The sequence below is a fragment of the Xiphophorus maculatus genome, chromosome 7 (assembly GCF_002775205.1).
Source record: "Xiphophorus maculatus strain JP 163 A chromosome 7, X_maculatus-5.0-male, whole genome shotgun sequence".
Classification (NCBI taxonomy): domain Eukaryota; kingdom Metazoa; phylum Chordata; class Actinopteri; order Cyprinodontiformes; family Poeciliidae; genus Xiphophorus; species Xiphophorus maculatus.
The window spans coordinates 23,327,396-23,347,776 of record NC_036449.1 but is presented as its reverse complement, the minus strand read 5'-3'; the positions used below and the strand labels follow the sequence as shown (position 1 = coordinate 23,347,776).

Here is a 20,381-nt window from a genome sequence, read left to right as displayed (position 1 = left end):
TACCTTTTTACATCTTTTCTATTCTTCTACCAAATTCTCTATTGCTTTCTATCTTTTTTAGTAACGGTTCTAGGACCTAAACTGTGTGGTTTGCGAATGGTGAGTCACAATGTGGGAAGATAAATCAGCCCGACTCTCCAATGTTGCCAACAACCTATCTGTCTTTGCAACCTTTTTCTCTCCTCCTCTACAACATGCAGGCGTTTTTGCGTTCACCCTTGTGTTCACACATCTACACCTACACCAATCGCCTGCTTACAATCGAAGGCAAGCATCCTTTTATTAAAAGCCCACAACCTCTCCTCTGCTTTGTTCCCTCTCTCACTTGCAGACACATGAGTCAAGGAATGCATCCTGAGAATGCGTGCAGCGTTACACATAAACACGCAGATTCAACACTGAGCTTGTAACAACGTTTGCATGTTACAGTCTCAGTAAAGCTGCAGGCGGTATTAGAGAAGAGATTAGAGTGCTGTTTTACTGAGGCATGACTCATTCACCCCAAAAACTACAAATGTTTAGAACAACTAGAAACAGTGAATCCTCATAAACTGGAGCAGGCAGAGTAAAGTAAGGAACGGAAAGATTAATTAAGACAGAAAGTATATCACACATCATGATGTTGGTGATAGATGTCAACATCTTCGATGGTAATGATGATGGATGCCTCCTTAGACATCTACGACAGTGAGCATAGCAGCTCACAAAGTTTACAATAAAAATGATCTTCCAGATACATCATAGTAATATTTATAGCCGTTTGACTTTTTTATTTTTATCCTTTGAGTATTGTGGTGTCCTACAGTATGAGACAATAGTTCTTCATTGTCAGAAAAAGTCTAAAATTTCTCACAGCACTATTGCTTAAAAAAATACATAAACAATCAGGTAAACATTGGAGGATAGACTGGTCTGCAAAAGTCTTTTTCAGTTTTACCTTAATAAACTGTGGAACCCTGGATCTTTGAACTGATGGTAGCAATCTGTGTTCATAATTCAAAGCATGGTCAAGGTAAGAAAAGATGTTGATTGAATAGCTAATCCCACCACATTATGACGGTAGGAAGATCCATAAAGTTTTCAGCTGGGTGGCCTGCTATCATTTTTGATGCAGCTTTGAGTTTTCAGCAGTGAGAACCTTTATTCTGGGTAGTAAAATAACTAAAATAACAAAACTCCTTTTGCTCTAAAGGACATCAAGTGTCAAGAAAATATTCTTTGTTTTATCATTTTGCAGAACATTTTGATGTGCTTTATCCAAAACAACAAATATTCAGTCGTGAGGCCCTAAGAACTAAGATAGTACATGTTGACATTTTCATTATAGATGGCAATGGAATAGCAAATGGATACCAATGGAATCAGTCATTAGGTAAGAATGAGCCAGTGGATGATTGTGTGTCTCTCCAAATTATATATTTAGATGAAGGACTACAAGTGCTAATATTTAAAGAACTCAAACTTTGTGTAAAAGTTGTCACTATCAAATCACAGATGCCCTGCGTAGAATTCCTTTGTTCACATACTAACATCATTTAAGGTTAATCATTTGATAATACAGAATCCAAATGCATACCCCTTTGAATCAATTTACATTTTCTTCTGCAGGTCATGTTCAATTTGTCGCTCCATCATCATGGTAACTACAACAAATATATCAACATATATTTCTGTTGCGAAAACAGTCCATTGGAATAAAATGGCATCCCTGCCTACAAAGGTCTACAAAGTGATCTAATTTACATTTTAAAAAGAGTTGGTTATGAATTATTCCCCTCTCCCACATCACGTACCTACTTATCTAACTGCACAGGTGAGGACATGTGGGTAAAGACCAGTGATCTGGTACAAGTATGTTGTGGGTGGTATCTGTTCACATCTCATGTGGTTTTCCAGAGGCTCTGTGCTCGCAAATATATACCCACTTCAGTAATTTAATAACAGCTGCCTAATCCAAATCACACAGAAGTAGTCACATTATACTCGCTGAAGAATGAGAAAATAACCACTCTTGGTACACTGAAAATGAATGTCAAGAACATGCCTTTAAAACTGATTTCACAGCTGTAGCTCAAATCTGAGTAGTTTCATAACATGTTGTTAAAAATACTGAGGTTGAAGCACTTAAACAAAACTCAGCTTATCCAAAACACAGCAGAAAGAGTTCTGGTTAAACAAAAGAAAAGAAAGATCACATTTTTTAGCTTTCCTTCATATGTTTACTACTGATTCCTAGAGTTTCTAAAAGTAGATATTTCAGTGATCAGGCCCCTCTTCTGGAACCAGCTCCCAGTTTTAGTCTGAGTCCAGTGTATTTTTAAAACAAAAAAATACACTGGATTATTTCAGTGTTTAATCCTGTCTCTTTTCTTGACCAAGCTATTGGCCAAGTTCTACTGCAATTAACTGTATGTGCTCTCTTTTATCCGACAGACTCAGACCTTATTGCTCTAGTTGTGTTTCTCTCCAAGATGAAGACACAAAAATAGCTACAAACACTGCCACAGTCTTTTTGCTTTTCTTTATAGAAAGTGCTCCTGGGTCCATCTGTATTTTTGTGTTTACTTTGTCTTCTCAAATCCCCAGTATCTTGGCAGATGGTTGCTCACACTAAGCCGGGTTCTGGAAGTTTCTTTGTGTTAAAGTGGAGTTTTGTTTCTGTTGTCGATAGACAGATGATCATGCGAGATTGCTGCAAAGTCAGCAACAGAATGCAAGCCACTGCTCACTGTCGCTACATGCCCATCCTAAAAGTCAGTGTCTATGATATTTTTTTTTGTCTCCTTAGAAAACGTTTTACCCAATTTGAAAAATAAACTGAACATTATTTGATAACTAAGATTAGTTTGGAAACTTTGTGCTTGGATGTCATATGATTTGACTGAATGCTGATTCTCAACAGGTGTGTTGAGAATTGGCAAAATATAAATAAATTGAGTTGAATTAAATAACATTTCAAACCGTAGTAGTCTGAATAGTCTGACGTCTCACTGAAAGATTTCTTTAAACCTTTTGGAAATAAATATCTGTCCCTGAGAGGCTTTATCCACATCTCAGATATATTATTTCCATTCTCTCCTGATAACTTTTTCAGCTATAGCTGTTTCCGTTTATCTGCATCTTCCTTTATTTTTCTTTCTGTATTTAAGAATCTGTGGAAAATCTTGAATATTTCTGCTCATAGATGCTCTTCACAAGTTTGACGAAAGATTTGCTAAGTAGATTTGGTAAAATCTACTAAAAAGGGTAGTAATATTTTTGCAACATATTGCACTGTCTCCTTCCCTTTGTGTTAAAATCCTTCCACTTCTCACATTTTGGATGGAGCCTGTCAGATGTATCATTTTCATTTTCTGGCATCAACCTTTTCAGCTGCAGCTCTTTAGCTTGATCTTCTGATCTGATCTAATCTATATATTTTGTTCTCTGAAAACCATTACTGCCATCCACAAAGCCGCATAGGTGATAAAGAGAAAATGTTCTCTCCTAAAACCTGCAGTCAAAGTGTTCAAATCCCTTTAGCAAACACATGTTTGTGCTGGAGTAGGAAAGATGTACAAATGCCAAAAAAAAGTCCTTTTGTCTCCAAAAGCAGATGTCTAGACAAAACGGTTGGACTGCTCAGGGGCTGACAGCTCCAGGCCCGGGCAATGAGGTGAGGAATCAAATTAACAAGGGAAGCAGCTGGCATTGGTAAAGCCCTTTGGCAAGGGTCTGTTGTTTTGCTGATAGACAGAATGAATTAATGGGATATAATGTGTGACACTGCGTTATTTCACCTTATGACACTGATGACAGTCTCCACACGTCTTCTGTATACTATGCAAAGACTAAGACACGCCTCTTGTTTATTCGCTATTATAGCACTGACAGGCAACAAAACTATGTTAGGAATAAATATAGTTGAACAAAAGAATCGATTTTTTTCTGTTTGCATCCAGTGATTGATTTTTTTTCCATTTCTTCTCATAAAGAGAACCAACAATGCTTTTAGTATTTGTTATGTATCTTTCTGCATGGAGTTTGCATGTTCTCTCTGGGTATGAATGCATCTTTTTATGGCTGTTTGCTATGTGTTGTGTTGTGTTGCTATGCAGCACGATGAAGTTAACTCTATGGGCTTACAGTTTTGTGAAAAAGGAGTGGAGAAAAATTGGGTGCTTCCCAAATCTCCAATCATTAGCTTTAATAACACTACAATATCCAGTGAGGTCATTACTCCCCTTTTCACTGATTAACTGACTACTTTCATCAGTGAAAGTAGTCAAAACCACTTAATATTTATAGCCACAGGTTATTATAACAAGGGATGTCGGATACACTGTTACGATTCAAGGATAAAACTCTAAATTTGTAGGACTTGTGTTTCTAAAGCACAAACTGTACCAAGGGGAACAGGTTTGAAGGTAATGAGCAGAAGTCATTTTCATTTTTATTCAAATGTAAAAATGCCAGAATACTACACAATAAGGTTAAAAAATGTGTCTCAATTAAAGATTTTGTTTAGCAATTTTTATTTGTTAATTTTCTGCATCTATAGAGACCCTCATCTTTACAGTGTATAGATGATGTGCAGGTGACCGTTTGGATAGGCTGCCAGAAATGGAAAAACTATAAGATATTGTAAGGACTTGTGAGGCAAATGTGGTTAAAATTTAAAATATTCTAGTGTTTGAATATACCATTCAGTCTGACAAGAGCTCTGTTTTAATTTGTGGGGTTATTACTTGGACGTCTGTCCGAGACCGAGCCAATTAATACCTCCTGCAAGTGAAACAGGGGAAAGCAGATTTTACAGACAGCATTCTTGTATGGTGGAGCAATTTATAAAAACGAAATTCAGCTATGCGTTTCCCACACAGACTGTAAAATTCGTGTCAATTTGACAAACAAGTTAAATCAATACTGTGACTTTTGTCACTTACACAACATTAAGAGTCAAAAGTACATTCAGTAATTTTTATCACAATTATTATTTCTCTATTTTTATGTTTTAATGGGATGCAGACAACTTTGCATAACTGGACATGATTGTTTATTTGGAATAAAAGGAGTCAGGCACAATGATGCAGTCTATTGGCCTTGTTTATCTACGTTGCCACTGGTTACATCTACAAACAGAACCTACACGAACCTGTTCACACATCCTAAGATGTAAAGTCAAACAGCTTAGTGAAATTTTGACAAGACAAAAATGTTGCCCTGTCATTGATTCAATAGCAGCTTAATGATCATAGCATTCACCCTTTCAGTTGTGTGATTTTGGTAATTGCTAAAAACAATGTGAAGTTCTACTGAAGTTTTCACTGACCTTTCTGCCATCAAGGTACAAAAGCAAGCTTTAAATATCACAGAAAAAAGCAAAGGTCAACAACAAACCTGAACCTTTCTTCATATAGATTTAACAATTTCAAGATAATTGTCCTAGTTTCTATACTTTTAGTGCTTGTGAATGTCAAACAGTTGATCTAAAATTTACATTTGCAAATGTTTCAATAACTGATTGTAGTATGATCCCTACACATGAGTCTACAATAACAATAAAAAGAGAGACAGGCCCACACAAGGGGCAAACTCTTCAAAATGCTGTAATCAATGTAGCAGCAAGTACCTTGAGAAGATTTGAACAAAGACTAATAATCACACATTTATATGTTTGCAAAATTACAACCTGTTTAAAAAGACTTCACTCTTACATTTTTAAAGGGACAAAATTCAGCAAATTGGCTTCATGGCTAATTAACCTTTAGGTTAGTAATCAGTACCATTGGCGTTTTCAGAAGTTCACTAAGCAATTGTAATAATAGACATCTGACCTTTTATCCCCTAACTTATCATCCCGTCAAGAGTGAAAGGAAAATGAAAAAATGCCACTGTGAAAAGATTTTTTAAAAAGTCAGGAGGAACATAATGGAAAGAAGTTTATATTAAGAACACCTTGATTGCAATCAGATAAAGGAAAAAGGTCTAGTGTCCCCCCTTGCACAGATTGAAAATTATTTTATTTTTTATTTAATCAGTGCATACCTAGCAACAACAACATTTCAATAAACTGAAAGCAACAGCCTTTCCATAAAGAACATTTCTGCAAGACAGTTCTGTCTTGCATCCTATTTTTATTATTTGGATGGATCTACTGGAAAATCTGACACTAATGTCACTAATGTAAAATTAGTGAATGAATCTGAGTCAAAAGCTTTCAGATCTACTACAATATCGGTTTGTAAAACAATTCACACCCCACCTTCACAAGCGATGTCAATTGAAAAAAAAAACCTGTGCATTTTTTTGTTTCGGCACACTTTAGCACAGAACAAGTACATTTTCTTGCATGTCGTTAAGCTTGACCAACATATTTATAATGTCATCTTGCTGCAGTTAGATGCAGTAAGGAACCTATGTTGTTTTTAACAGTTGCCATCTAATCAGAATTTAGTTGGGCATCATAGTCTCTCTTCGTGCACTGAGCAATGAAACATCTATGAATTTTTAAAAGTTCTTGTCAGTTACAGCCCAAATCACTATTGATTCTGCATGATATATTCACTATGTTTCCATATTCTCATCTACTCTGCTTGGTTAACAGCATACTTTCTTGCCACTATGTTGACTAATTTAACTACTACTGAATAATAACATTATAATCTTTCGTCAGTCTTCAGTCTTGACTCCAGTACAAAGAAAATTTCTAATTCTGTCAATGGCTGTGTATTATAGCAAGTCTTCATTAACTTTCTAATTGTGAGAGAACTGCCATGTGAAAGTCTATATTGAGTGTTGTTCTGCAAGTTTTTAACAAATAGGTCTTTATGAATCAATTTTAGTGCACTACTGCCCTTTTCTAAGTGTTTTTTTCTACAAAGTTAACTAAAGATTATAGTAGCAATATGAGTTAGTAAATAAGGACCTAAATAGTTAATCTAAATGATCATAACTACAGTATACAAATATTACATAACAGTAAGTTTGGAAAAATAATCATTGTGGATTGATTGGAAATAACATTTTCATTTTTTTAAGCTGCTAAAATGTGGTGATCTACCTGACTAGCTGTTAGGCTTCCTTTCCTTTGAAGATTTATTTGCTATTGTTGAAAATAACAGTGATACAACATATTTTGACCAAAGGTAATGGAACTACAAGCATTAAGAAGTCAAAGAGAGGCCTAGGATCTTGTTCAAATTGCTCCATTCCCTGTTTGTACCCAGCCATTACTATTTTATCCCAACCCACTTTCGTTTTGTACCAGTAAATAAACCATTCCAAACTTATGCTGTATGATATTAGGAAAACACGATGATAATTTTTTAACCATGTCTTGTCCAACTGTAGAGCAATCAAAATGGTTGCCTGATTGCCAAAAAGAAGCCTAATAATTTTACTTTCACATTACGGCTTTCGCTACATCGCTTCACTTCACTTATATTTTTGAAAATAAAAAACTGTTATAATTTGCTTTGGGCTCATTTCTATCACAGGTTACAAAAAATAGAAATGAAAGGGAAAAGAGAAAAATGGAAGAGATGTCGGGAAAAGAAACAGGGAAAGAAAGAAGTGAAAATAGAAGAGGAGAAGAACCAGAGAGAATACATACACTATGTATACATAGAATACATATAACACTATGAATCTGCTTCTGTACTTGCAGGAATACAGAAAGAGAACACAGAATTTTGATATTATAGTTGAATATTTCTATTAAAATATTGATTAAATATCATGAACAATCTTACTTTTGTCTTCATCACATTGGCCCACCATTTTGCTTGAGCTTTCAAATCTCAAACACTATTATATGATGCGTCGAGACAAAAGCCAGTCAAGTCGCTCCAAATGTGTGAAGCTCCATTTGATAAGGTTCTGTTCTGAAGATGAGGCAAAAGTAGCACACGGTCAAATAAAAGCAGAAAAGAAATAATGATCATGACAAAGTGAAGCTTGCTGAAGTAAGAAGAAATGGGTGTTACAGAATTTTGATATTACTGTAGGTCTAACATTCATTGTGACACTATAATAAAAAGTGAACTAATTAATGATTAGTTATAATTTGTTAGCGCTTATCTTCTACTTTTTTTTAAAGTTTAAAAAAAATATGTTTGTTTCTAATTGTACTTTATAGGTCTAAATAAACTTTAGACGTCGTCATCTCACTTTCCATTCAACTAAAGAAATCTCCCAGGTATTCTATCTTATGCAACCTTTAATGGTAAGATACAAAATAAAAATGTACTCAAGTACATGGAAATGAATAACAGAACACTACCCGAGCAGCATTCTGTGAGTAGAAACTTTACAGAGTTTGTACTCACTGTTTAAAGTGAGTACAAACTAATAGTGCCTTAGATTATAAGTGGAAGACTGGAGATCTGATTAAGTGAGATGAAATTCAGCCAAAGCAAGATACTGGGCAGCAGTGTCTACATATAATGTCAACACTTCCACGTGTGCATGGCCATGGCAACAGTGGTGTTGATAAGTTGTGTTGCTTCTGAACACACTAGAAAATAGAACACTGTGAAAGTAAAATATAGCCATACCCTTGAAGTCAGCTGTATCTGATCATAGCACTGGCCATCATGTACCTTGTACAGTCACTGCTGCACACACAGCAAAAATGTTCATCATGCTGCACATAAAACATAGCCACCAGCACAGTGACAATCATGAATACATAATAGACTATCTGATGTGTGTGCTTGTCTATCTGGCACTACCGACCTGTCCTATCTCTCTCTCTCCCCCCATTCTCTCTCACACACATTGTAAAGACTGTCTGATTAATAATAAACTATAACAGATGCTGTGTGTTTACTCAGAGCCACCTTGTCCCATTCCTAGCCCACGCTCCACTGGCCAAATTAAGTTTCATCCTCAAAACCAGAGCCCAAGTCCCTTTTCACTCAGTGATGGTGGCTGCTTAACTTATCTTGATTACTTAGCACTGTCAACAAAATTTCCACAAAGTCTCTGCAGAGCCCGGGGTTGATAGAAGGGCATATGATACAAGTTTCACTCAAATTTGTCCACACTTATCAACTTCAAAAGACCAATTTAAACTAACTTTTTAATTTCTTACTGCATACCACAATATAAGTTAAGTTTTACTAAAAGTAATAAATATTCCTTGCAATTCATGTCCTAATTAAAAAGGTTTTGCATTATTTTCAGTTTGATGAATATACTGACTGAGTGTAGATCAAGACATTTAGGTGAAGATGCCATAATTTCTTTTATTTTAAAATTAGTATAAAGATTTTTGACTTTCAGTGTTTTATGATGGTCAACACCCCCTTTACACCTGACAAGGACCATACCATGAAATTATAAGTGAGACTGTACGGCAGTGGTCTTTATAGGGCCTTATGGAGTTTTTCAGGGGATAATCCAGAAAGCAGTGTGATATCCATCATGCACTGTGAAAATCTTTGATCGTTTTGATCATACAGCATCCTGCCACTCCTCTAGCTATAACCATAATGACGCCGCCAAGCAGCTGAAACAAACAACAATTTCAAAACATAGATAAGCTGATATGATAATAGAAAATTGAGATCAATATTGGCCATATTTTTGTGCAGCTTTACTATCAACTAGGGATAGGTGCACACACCTCCAATTGTACATACAAGTGGGTTGCTGGTGGAGATTTTATTTAGACTGCATTTCTAAATGTATCGATTATATTAAAGGGAAGTCTTGTCAATACATTTGCAGTAAGCAGGAAGAATAAGGAAAGAATGCAATAAGCAATAAAATATTGGAGCCTTCAGAACATTAGTACTGTAAGCTCAGTCTGAAACTGATTTTCAATTTGGTCTCTATGATTCCTGAGATTTGTGTCATGTTAAAACATGCACAGAACTAAAATGAAAATACATTCTTCCGTAAAGCTGAAGAAATCTTAAGTAGCATAATGAGAATGCAACAGCAATTGACTGACAGTTGATCCACAATAATCCTAAATTGCTGCCCAACACATGTGGCACTTCAGACTGAATCTGGCTTGGAGTGTTGGTCCTAAAGTGTCACACAGCTTAATATTATCTGACCCCTGTGTTATGAGATTATTTTTTTCCATTCAGGTACTGTCTTCTTCCTCTCCACCATTTTTTCCACTCCTCATAGCAAACTCACTTTTTTGCCCTGTCTGATCTTTTTTGTTTTCTCCTTCCCTGATCTTATTGACTGTTATGAGAACTGACGGCCTATCAGGCTCTGGCAATTCTATTACCAGAAGCCTTTTGAAAGTGAATTTACTTTCACAGCTTTGACACACAAACCATTCACAGGTGGGAGGCAAACATGTGTGCTCTCAGACCTATAATATATTTCTGTGAAAAGAGATACACAGACGTGGACTCACGTAGACAGCCAAAGATTGCACACTCAGCAAGCCAGTTTGCACTGAGAAGTAAAGAAGGAAACATGCAATTGCAGACTCCTGCCAAGCTCTTTCTGTATTCTGTTTGTACTCAATAAACTACACCTCAGCATATGTTGGTAGTCGCGCCCCAGGCAGAGGGAGGAGTGTCTTAGGGACGCCACTGCAGAGAGCCTAGTTGCCAACCCACTGCGCCAACCCTGATGACATTGTTGCTATGCACTATTCACAAGAGCAAGGCTGGTCCTACTGTGAGTGACTCAGCTATTCAAGCTCAATATGTCACAAAAACATGGTAAGCATGGGTCATACCACCTGAAGTTATTTCAGTAGAAAGTGATAAATGATTGGGTATAGAAGGCAATTTGTCATTGAGGAAATCGAAGTAGATAATATGGATAATAGACACCACATTTCTTTAGAAATCCTAAATCTACAACATAAATAGACCCCTAAACCATACCCATTCTCAAACCTGGTCTTAATAAATGTGCCTTTGTCTTACAAAACCGCACACAGCTGGGGCACTTTGTGATTCCTTATTCAAACAGACAAAGACTTATTTTACTTTGTAACAACCATACAAGCTTGCCAGGTCTTTCATTTGGGAGTTTAATTAAACTTAGGGATAAAGAGAAACCAAAATTCCACAAACACCTTTTTGGAACATGCTGGAGAGATTATGTTTCTCAAATAGCCTGGGAAACGCAGTTCCCCTGGAGCAACTGGCCCCCCAGGGTGGAGGGAAGTGTAGGCCTCTCCACTTAGCCTGCTAGCCCTCCTATCCACTCAGTAGAAAATAATGCATGAAAGGACAGATGGATCTTCTTAGAAGTTTGCTCACACCTGGTATTTTGGGTATCTGAGAAGGTCTGCAGAATTTGCACCTTTTATTCCAAGTTGTCCTGAAAATGTGTTTATTGAAACTTAAACTTTCAAAGTTAATCACAGAGAGGAAATGATAAATCGAGTCAAAGGAATAATGGATTACATGGATTTAATCTTTAGCTTATAGCTGCTGAACTATGTTCATATTGGTCTTTAAATTTGTATATTATTTTGACAATTTTTGCCACCTAGTCATGCAGAAAGGTATTGAAGTGAGGAGTGGTTTATTAGAAAAACTGTTTAGGTTGTAATTACCAACTTTGAAAAGCTGACATCGGTCATTTTGTGTTAGCCTACTAAAGCATTTTATGTTGCTTATGGCCTCTGTAGAGGTCAGGGTTTTGCATTAAGTTCAAAGTTGATGCCACTGGGGGTTGCTTCAGAGATGGTTATGTTATAGATTTTCAGAATTGCACCATTTTTTTGTTGTTGTGTTTGTTTTAGGATTATTCCCCTTTGTAAACTAAAAGTTACTCTCCACTCCTACATTGCTGGCAGCACCATATATAACTGTAGGATCAAATCTCTCTCCCTTCTCACCACTGGACATTGTTTCCAAATCAATCAATCTTCCTTTCACCAGATCAGAGGGTTTCTCCTTTAGGTGGTGTGACTCATTCTGGTTACTTTAAAGCAATGCTTCAGCAGAATATCATCTGGCTTTTACTGAGAAGAAGCTTCAGTCTAGCCACTCTTCTACAAAGGCCTTATTGGTGCCTCCAGGCACTTAAATCTATAGAGTATATGAAGGAAAAAGTTGCCCCTAAAGAAACCACTAAACACAGTCCCCAGCAGTCAATAAATATTGGCAACTCTTTTCTTTACATTTGAGCTTTTAAATCAAAAGATTTAATGTAAAAATCAAATAAAGCTAAAGGTTAAATTCATTAAAAAAGATTGAGGAACATTGCAGAAAATGACAGCAGACTTTCAAATGCTTTGAAGGAGAAATGCGCTGAGAAATACTATGAAGGACAGAGGAAGGGTGAATTGGATAAATGCAGGAAGAAAAAAACGAGGAAAAGGGTCCTCCAGACAGCCGGCATTACGGGATGAGGCTGAGAAAAAGTTAAAAAAAGAGAAGTGTGTGTATGGGTCTAAACTATGGAGAGAGAGAGACAGAGTCAGTGACAACCACATGGGAGTTGGGGAGGGTGTGTGCAGCATGTCAATACAAATGCTAAATCACTCAAGGGCTTTCATCCAGCTGAAATTTCAGCCTTGTTTCAAAGTCAGGTGTAATGCAGAGAAAAAGGAGGGGTGGAGATAGAGAAGAATTTAACAGATGTTTGCATTTCATTGCACTATGATGAATATATCAGTATAGTCCACCAAATCACCTTATGGTCCAGCTCATTCTGACTAATTATTTCAGAAATATATAGCAACGTCTCCCTCTGTTGCTGCCTTTATTCTGTTTCTCTCCGCACAGACAGATTTGCACTCAATCTACTTGTGTATAACCACAAGCAAAAGCCTCGACTACAGCTTGCCACCTTTGGCACAGCCTCCCTGAAGAGATACTTGGAAGCCTCGGTATTTATGAGGATGTAATATCCTACCTGGGCTGCACTCGCAAATCCTCTCCCATCCCTGTAACAGGGTGGCCCAGGGGATGGATGGGCTGTTGGATGGACGGTTCTGAGACTCCAACACGACAACTGAGCAACATGATATGACAGGACAGAGAAAGGGGAGAGGAGGAAGGGAAAGCCTGAAGAGTAGAGACCCCTGCTTCAAAATACAATCTCTGTGGGAAGATAAGCTGCAAAGATTTAAATGGATATCTATTTAGAAATATTGCATAATTAGGTATGTTATTTTTGACATTGTTTTAATTACATCTACTTATGCTTTTGCTCCTGTTAGCATAAGATAGTATATCTTTGCTATGATTGATGAGGTTTAATTATATAGATGTAATAGTGTACAGGGTCAAAGGTCACATCCTTGAATTACAGAATGATGCAGTGTTTTCATAATACTTTCAACAAGTCTCTAGCAACCCATAAATGAAAGACGACATAAATTCAAGGATACATTCGTACACCACCTGATCTTGAACCAATGGCCAGGATCTTCTGCACGGGGTCAAAGGCCAAGGACGTGGGTTGGTATGGGAATCCATGTCGAACCGTCTGCAAGAAAAACAGTAATGTAAAATATCAATACAAATGATATCTGTTTTACTTTTCATATTTACTAAGTCAAACGTTATTTTGCAAAGAAAATATTTTTGTTTGCAGCTAAAAACCTGCAAGGAAAATACTAAAGTTTAAGACTTTAAGTCTTTCTTTATTGCTCCTTTAGGGATTACATCAACACACGAGAGAATCCCACAAGGTGTAGCACTTAATTTTAACTTCATATTGTCGAGAACAATTTATAGTAGCAGATATTAAAAAAAAGAAATGTTCTACCTGTGACATTTTGCTTTCTTATTATTGCACCTTATGTTACTTTAGTAATGTTTATTGAAAACGTGCAACTTGTAGTCGAGAAAAAGCATTAATCTAAGAATTTACTGTCTTTGATTTATCCGAGATCAGGTTGCAACAATAAGGAGTCCAACAAGGAAAACCCAAACATCTTTCATACTTATAGTTCCTGAAACAAGTTTTTGGTCTAATCACTTAACCATCCAGTGCGACTTGAATTAAAGCACCCGGAGAGATCCTAATCATATGCCTGAACTGCCTCTACGCTCTTCTCCATGTGGAGAAGCAGCAGCTCTGCTTTGAGCTTCCTCTATATCAGTGTTTCTCAATTATTTTCTGTCATGTCCCCCCTGGAAATCATAATTTTTTTCATGCCCCCCTCCGTGACCTTTCCTCCCCAGAATGGAAATATTTCATATTTAATAATATATCTGTACAAACCAATGGCTCCGGTATGGTCTGACATTATCAAAGCCGCTGTTTTATTTTTCTCTCAAATTAATTTCCAAAAACTGTTTATTAAGTGAATCAGTAACATTTAATCAAGACTCAGTTTGAAAGAGAAAAAGTGCAAATGATTCACTGGTATGTGCATTTTTAGACTTAATACAGTATAACATTTTACAATTGTAAGCGTTGGTTACTTATCAGCTTCCTCAGTTTAGTTTTCCACAAGGTACATAGTTCTTAACATTTATTGTTTAAAAATTTGCAGCAATATTGCATATATTTCAGCTTGTCAGATGAGATGAAAAGTGTATAACATTTTGCATTAACAATAAAAAGATAGGTTTTGTCTATGTCCTGGCCTTTTTCTGCGAGCTACAGTTACTTGCTTATGATGGAGTTTAAAAACCAGGCTCTGAGTTTTGAGTAAAGTTGGACGAGAATAAAGTGGTAATTTTATGATAACTTTCACATACTGCGCTAATTTGCGGAATGCTGAGGGTCTTGTAAGGTTATAGTTGGTATTGGTTTAACAAATGACTAAGTACTAAATGTTTTAGCACATCAGAAGCAAATTTTCAGCCCCAGGACTTTGAAACGATTGTTTAAACAACTTTTTATTTAACAGAAAGAACCAGACATGCTGAGCGGGTCACGTTACATATCACTCTATGAAGATTTTTCTTCCGGTAATATTGTGTCTTTATTCTGTCAATATTTACCCAGTCGTGAATACCCAGAATACGACTGGGTAAATATTGACAGAATAAAGACACAATATTGCCGGAAGAAAAATCTTATTCTGCTAATACGACTGGGTTCTTGTAGTATTATGACTGTATTCTTGTATTTGAAAATAAAAATCTCTTAGCTTGGCCATAAAACTCCGTCACACTTGCTTTACTGACCTCTGCTGCCGTTTTTTCTTTTCACTGTCAAACGTCTCCATCTGTATGACGGCAGATATATTTCAAAAACCCGCGCTTCGCATCACTGTCAAAATTGTGCAAAAATACCTGTTCTTGTCTGACTTCTTCCTACTATTATTTATGAATGAGACATTAAGACAAAGAAAAACAGCATTTGTCAGAGACTTAAATTTTACAGTTCACCTTTTTCCAATCAACAACAAAATTACTTCATACTCGGCTCCAAAACCACTCCAGTGCACCTATCGTCATGATTTGAAGTCGCCAACAGAACCACATCAGCCACAGAAACAAGGATGAAAGCTTGATGTTCACTAACCAATCACCTTCCTTTCCACAAACAAGATTAACAACCAGAAGCAGCCCTGTCTGAGTACCACTCAATTTTGAAACAAGGTTATTTGCAGAGAATGCAGATAGCAGAATGAGTAAAAAGTTGTCTTTTTCTGTAATATTTTATGTCTATTATTCTCTTTTGCCAAAACAAAACAACATAGCTTTGAGGAAAAAATTTGATTAACTGAAGCAGAAATAAAAAGGTTTATATTTTGAACTCCATTAAGTTAATACAGAACCTATATCATTGTACTGAGATGCAAGGGAATAATTTCTCGAGAACGTATTGCATCTCCCTTGTACTGAGATGCAAGGGAATAATTTCTCGAGAACCTATTGTTAAATTGTACCTTCTGTTCATAATGCAGCTGGATTCTGATATGAAGTTAATTGAATTAGCTTCAGCTGTCTCATTCCAGAAGCTGACAAGGCAAAACAAGGCTGTCTCTCAAGCCCCACTTTGAAAGGCCCTGAATGCTCTGCAGCTGTCTGCCATTAGTCATGTTAAATATCCCAGCGGACTGTCACTTGCAATAAACCTGCTCTGAAGGGATGTACATAAGAAACATGGACATGATGGCTGCTGAATAAAAGCCCACTGCAGTATGAGGGAATGTCCTAATAAGATGCTATATAAAAAACAACATCCTATGCAGAGCTGCTAAATCAATTATGTGACACAAACAACCCACTGAAGGAGTGACCAGTCCTCTTTATACAAGCAAACTCAATTAAAACATGTAATGCACTGAATAATTTTAATATTTTAATTGGACTTTGTGGTAAACATCACTATACAGGGACACATAATATCAGGGTAATATGGCAGTGCCCATTTTTTGGTTGTCTTCTCAATGACTCCTTGCTTTCTAGTTTGTAAACTCACCCTGCTCTTTTTTTCCTTACAATCAGAAGTTCAGTTAAAGTCTCTCACTGACCATTTAAGACTTCACTGTCTGTATGTCTGAAGTTGCACATTTGTGGCCATTTAAGACTTCACTGTTATTCTTGTACAATGTAATGTCTGTTTGATCCAAAGTGCTGCACAGGACATCTGACAGAGAGAGCTCTTAGCATAATTAGCAGGAGGAAAAATGGATCCTAGACAAGCATATCAAATTTAAAACTACAGTGCTCACCATTAGGTACACCTTGCTAGGTCCCTTGTTTGCTTTCATAACTGCCTTAATACTTCATGGCATAGATTCAGCAAGGTGTCAGAAACACTTTGAGAAGATTTTATGTTCACAAATCCCAACTGAGAGCTATTGGAATGAGATCAGGTGACTGATCTGATTCTGATGGTCAGCTTAATCTTCAGCTAAAGTCCAGAAGATGGCAAAAATGCTTAAATGTGATGCTTTGTTGCCATTTGTGTTAAGAATTTGATAGGGTGTAGACAATAACGGGGCTAGTGAGTTTATGTTACACTGAGAAACATTTCAACTTATCCACTTGAATGAAGTGAAGTATCTTAAAAACCATAATTCTATAAAACTAAATTATGGTAGTCATCTCATACCCATTGTGGACTGTTATCAGGCAATGCTCACACACTGAAACATATGGGATCAGAAAAACATAAAGGTCACTTAGTCTGTATCTTCTCTTTTAAATCATTCAATTTGATTGTTCACAACCTAGTCCCTTTCCTCAGTACTACATCCTGTAAGCGAGGTAGAAGTGTGATTCATCTTTGTTATAGATCTGTGTCTCTCTTTGCCAGCTACCATTTATTCACCCATTCACCACCTCAGTCCCTCCATCTCTGGTGTGTCCTCACTATGAATCCCACTCCATCTTCAGGAGTCATAAGCGAGAAGCTCTCACTCCCTTGGTACTCAGTGCTGCTCTCAGTCGCTTCTTGCACTCTTGTGAGTCTCATTAAGCTTTTCTTGTGTAGGCGTGTGCATGCAGCACCACTATCCAGACAGGGGCACATAAAGCAGGCCCTTACATGCCTCAATGCTTTTCACTGGCCAGGGTCAATAATGGAAGCAGTTTCTGTCATAAGTTCCACATTCAGTGAGTAGAGTACCAAATATTTCTATTAATGAATTCAAGCAACGCTCATGTAACAGATCATTTTCATATCATAGAAATTCCTAAGCATTTGCACAAACAGGGCAATGCATACGCAAGTTACTTTTATAACGCTGGTCTTGTAAGGCCCTTGTTGTTAAATTGGTTTAAAATATAAGTAGAAACCAGAATGTACATGTGAATGTGCAAATACAGTATAATTGAAATGTAAATAAACTACTTGTCTACAAGACAAGAAAAAGACAAAATAAAATGTCTCTTTTGACTAGATGCGACATTTCAGTTTGAGTTCTGCAGCATGAGAAACTCCCCTGCTGTGTTTATATCTTATATCTTATATTCACTAGGAACAAAATGTTCCCAAATACAGCTAATAACCTCTGGGCCAAGAGAGATGGAGGGTTCATGGATCAAACTGTATGAGGAGAGAGGAGCTTGTGCCACTGCATTATTTGGTTTGCACATAATGTCTCATCATCCAAAATACCATCAATCATTCAAACATGCTGCAATAAAAACCAATAACACAGCATGAACAGAAAAGCAGTAACAATAAAAAAAATATATGTATATTTTTTGTTCCCTCAAAACAGAGTGACGACTGAACTGATGAACAGTTCATAGATGAACTGAGAAGTTCTTAACTCTGGATGTTAGACTATTGCTAGAACATCCATCCATCCATCCATCTTCTGTACACCTCAAGTTTAAATATGGATTATCTAGCTGGTGCTTGTCTCCTGCTACAATATTCTGAGGCTAAATAAAATAAACTAAAGATTGAAAAGATTTACTTGCTACATTTAATTTGATTATGTATCTTTTGTAGCACTTCATCCATTCAAAATTTTGATCTAGAAGAATAGTAATATCTAAGGGACATCATAAAGACAGCGAGCCATGTTCTGCTAAAGTCTGAAAAGATAACATTTATACTAACAGAAAATGAGATGTGACAAAAATGAAATCCAAACACAGCTAAAGAGTCTTGATAAGCCAATGATCACATTTAATGAACAGAAGTTTGGTTTTCAGAAATAAATTTAAAAAAAAAGCAAAAATCTAATATAAATAAACCAGTGAAAAACATGCTTATCATTAACCGTTCTGGAAACTTATGATAGCAAACTGCAGTAAAACCTGCAGATTGTTTTTAGTCAACAATTTTGAACGGCTAGTAAAATGTTAAACTAATCATCATCATTAAAATTCCAAGCCAATTTGGAATAACTCTGTAAACATCCAGCCTTCCCAAGCACCCAGTCATCAGCACAAAACATATTTGCTTGACCACCTTGATTGTACAGAATCTGATGTTGTTGCTCTCATTAATGCATTTGTTAACCTGCTGTAAAATCACCTAGAGGAGGAGGTGGTTGCGCTAAACACAGCAATGCGAGAAACAAGACAGATGCAGTCTCATTTCCACTGCACTGCATATGTATGTGCACATGGTTTGCACATGCAGAGATACAAAAAAAGACATGACCCCTTCCAATAGCAATGGCTTTTCCTTAATGTGACATCTGGCAGAGCTTTTTGCAAGTTTTGTTTAGATCTTTTGCTTAGATAAACAGTGTTTCCGAAACATAAGATTCATTTAATAATGACTCTATTTGCAGCCTTTCTTCACTTGTGTTTGGGGCCAATACAAATTTTTACATCACTGGTTTCTGTCAAGAAATCATTTTGAATGTTGAATCTGACAGTGTAGAAAGCATCACTATATCACTGACCAGTAGGAATATAATGCTAGATGAACCGAACTGTCAGACAAAAGCAGTCAGCTGTTGAATGTGTCAGCCTCAGGTGATCAGTGCTCTGATTCAGAAGGGTACTCACACATGTGCTTTTATATCCAGGGGGAAAAAAATGAGACAAAGCCTCCACACCAAACCGCTAAAGGAATAGCTGGTAATGTTGGTGTGCCAAAGCTTTAAAATTCACCTGTTTGCTTTAAATCAGCATTTTGTAATTGTTAGAGACTTTTAGTAACACAGCCATAGCAGTAGGTAGCATCAAAATGTAGAAGGTCTATGGGTTAGCATAATGCACATTATATGTTAATGTGACATGAGTCTAATTTATATTTGAATATACATCTGACGATATATGAACTGTCAATCTAGACCCTGAAAAATTGACACTAGCCTCAAGGTTAACCAACAACCAGGTCAAAAATGAAAAACATTCCACTTGGGGAGGCTAAGCCTTAATGAAGTTATTCAGTTCTGTTCTGGACTTCAAGGCCAATTTAGTTAAAACAAACAGTGTAACTAGAGTTTCCAAATATGAGTATGTAGCAAAACTGCACTTGTGTACCATTATATCACCATTTACAATTAAAATCATAATCTAGTGACATCACAACGAACTGCAGATCAAAAAAATCATGACCTAAAAAGATAGACTGGTATAAATACTCTTTAAACACTTTGAGTCTTCAGATATCACAAAGTTCATATCAAATTAACATAATGTAATCCATATTTAAACTTAAACACTGTTTATACTTAAATTATTTATTTCCTTCAGGACAAAAAATTTCTTTGTTTCTCTTGTTATTTCTCTGGGGTCTCTTCCTTTCATAGAATGTTAGGACAACAGTTGCACCGCAAAACACTGACTGCGTCATTGTCTCATAGAAATAAGGGTTAACTGAAAATAGCCTGAGTACTCGCCACATGCATGGCATTTAAATCCAAATCTTGGCATATACATTGCAGTTAGAAATGAGAATTTCATTAACTACCTTATAAATAAATAAAATGTCTTTATATTTCTGCTTGTGAGGCTAAGCCTTAATGTAATATGCCATTCTGAAAAAAATGGGTAGAAATATTATACTCCCTGAGGGTAAAGTTTACAAATGTGTTTCCCACTCAGAAAAACAGTACACATAAGCTTTGCTGTAAATCT

General features: G+C 36.5%; 1 protein-coding gene across 12 annotated transcripts in view; it reads right to left on the bottom strand.

Moving 5' to 3' along the window:
* stxbp5l (syntaxin binding protein 5 like) overlaps positions 1-20,381 on the bottom strand; it is a 144,851-nt gene that overhangs the window by 102,464 nt on the left and 22,006 nt on the right. For all 12 annotated transcript variants that reach the window (XM_023337433.1, XM_023337435.1, XM_023337434.1 and 9 more), the window contains exon 2: positions 13,310-13,407. In XM_023337433.1, coding sequence (XP_023193201.1) covers positions 13,310-13,407 — 98 coding nt within the window. The remainder of the gene's footprint in view (positions 1-13,309; positions 13,408-20,381) is intronic.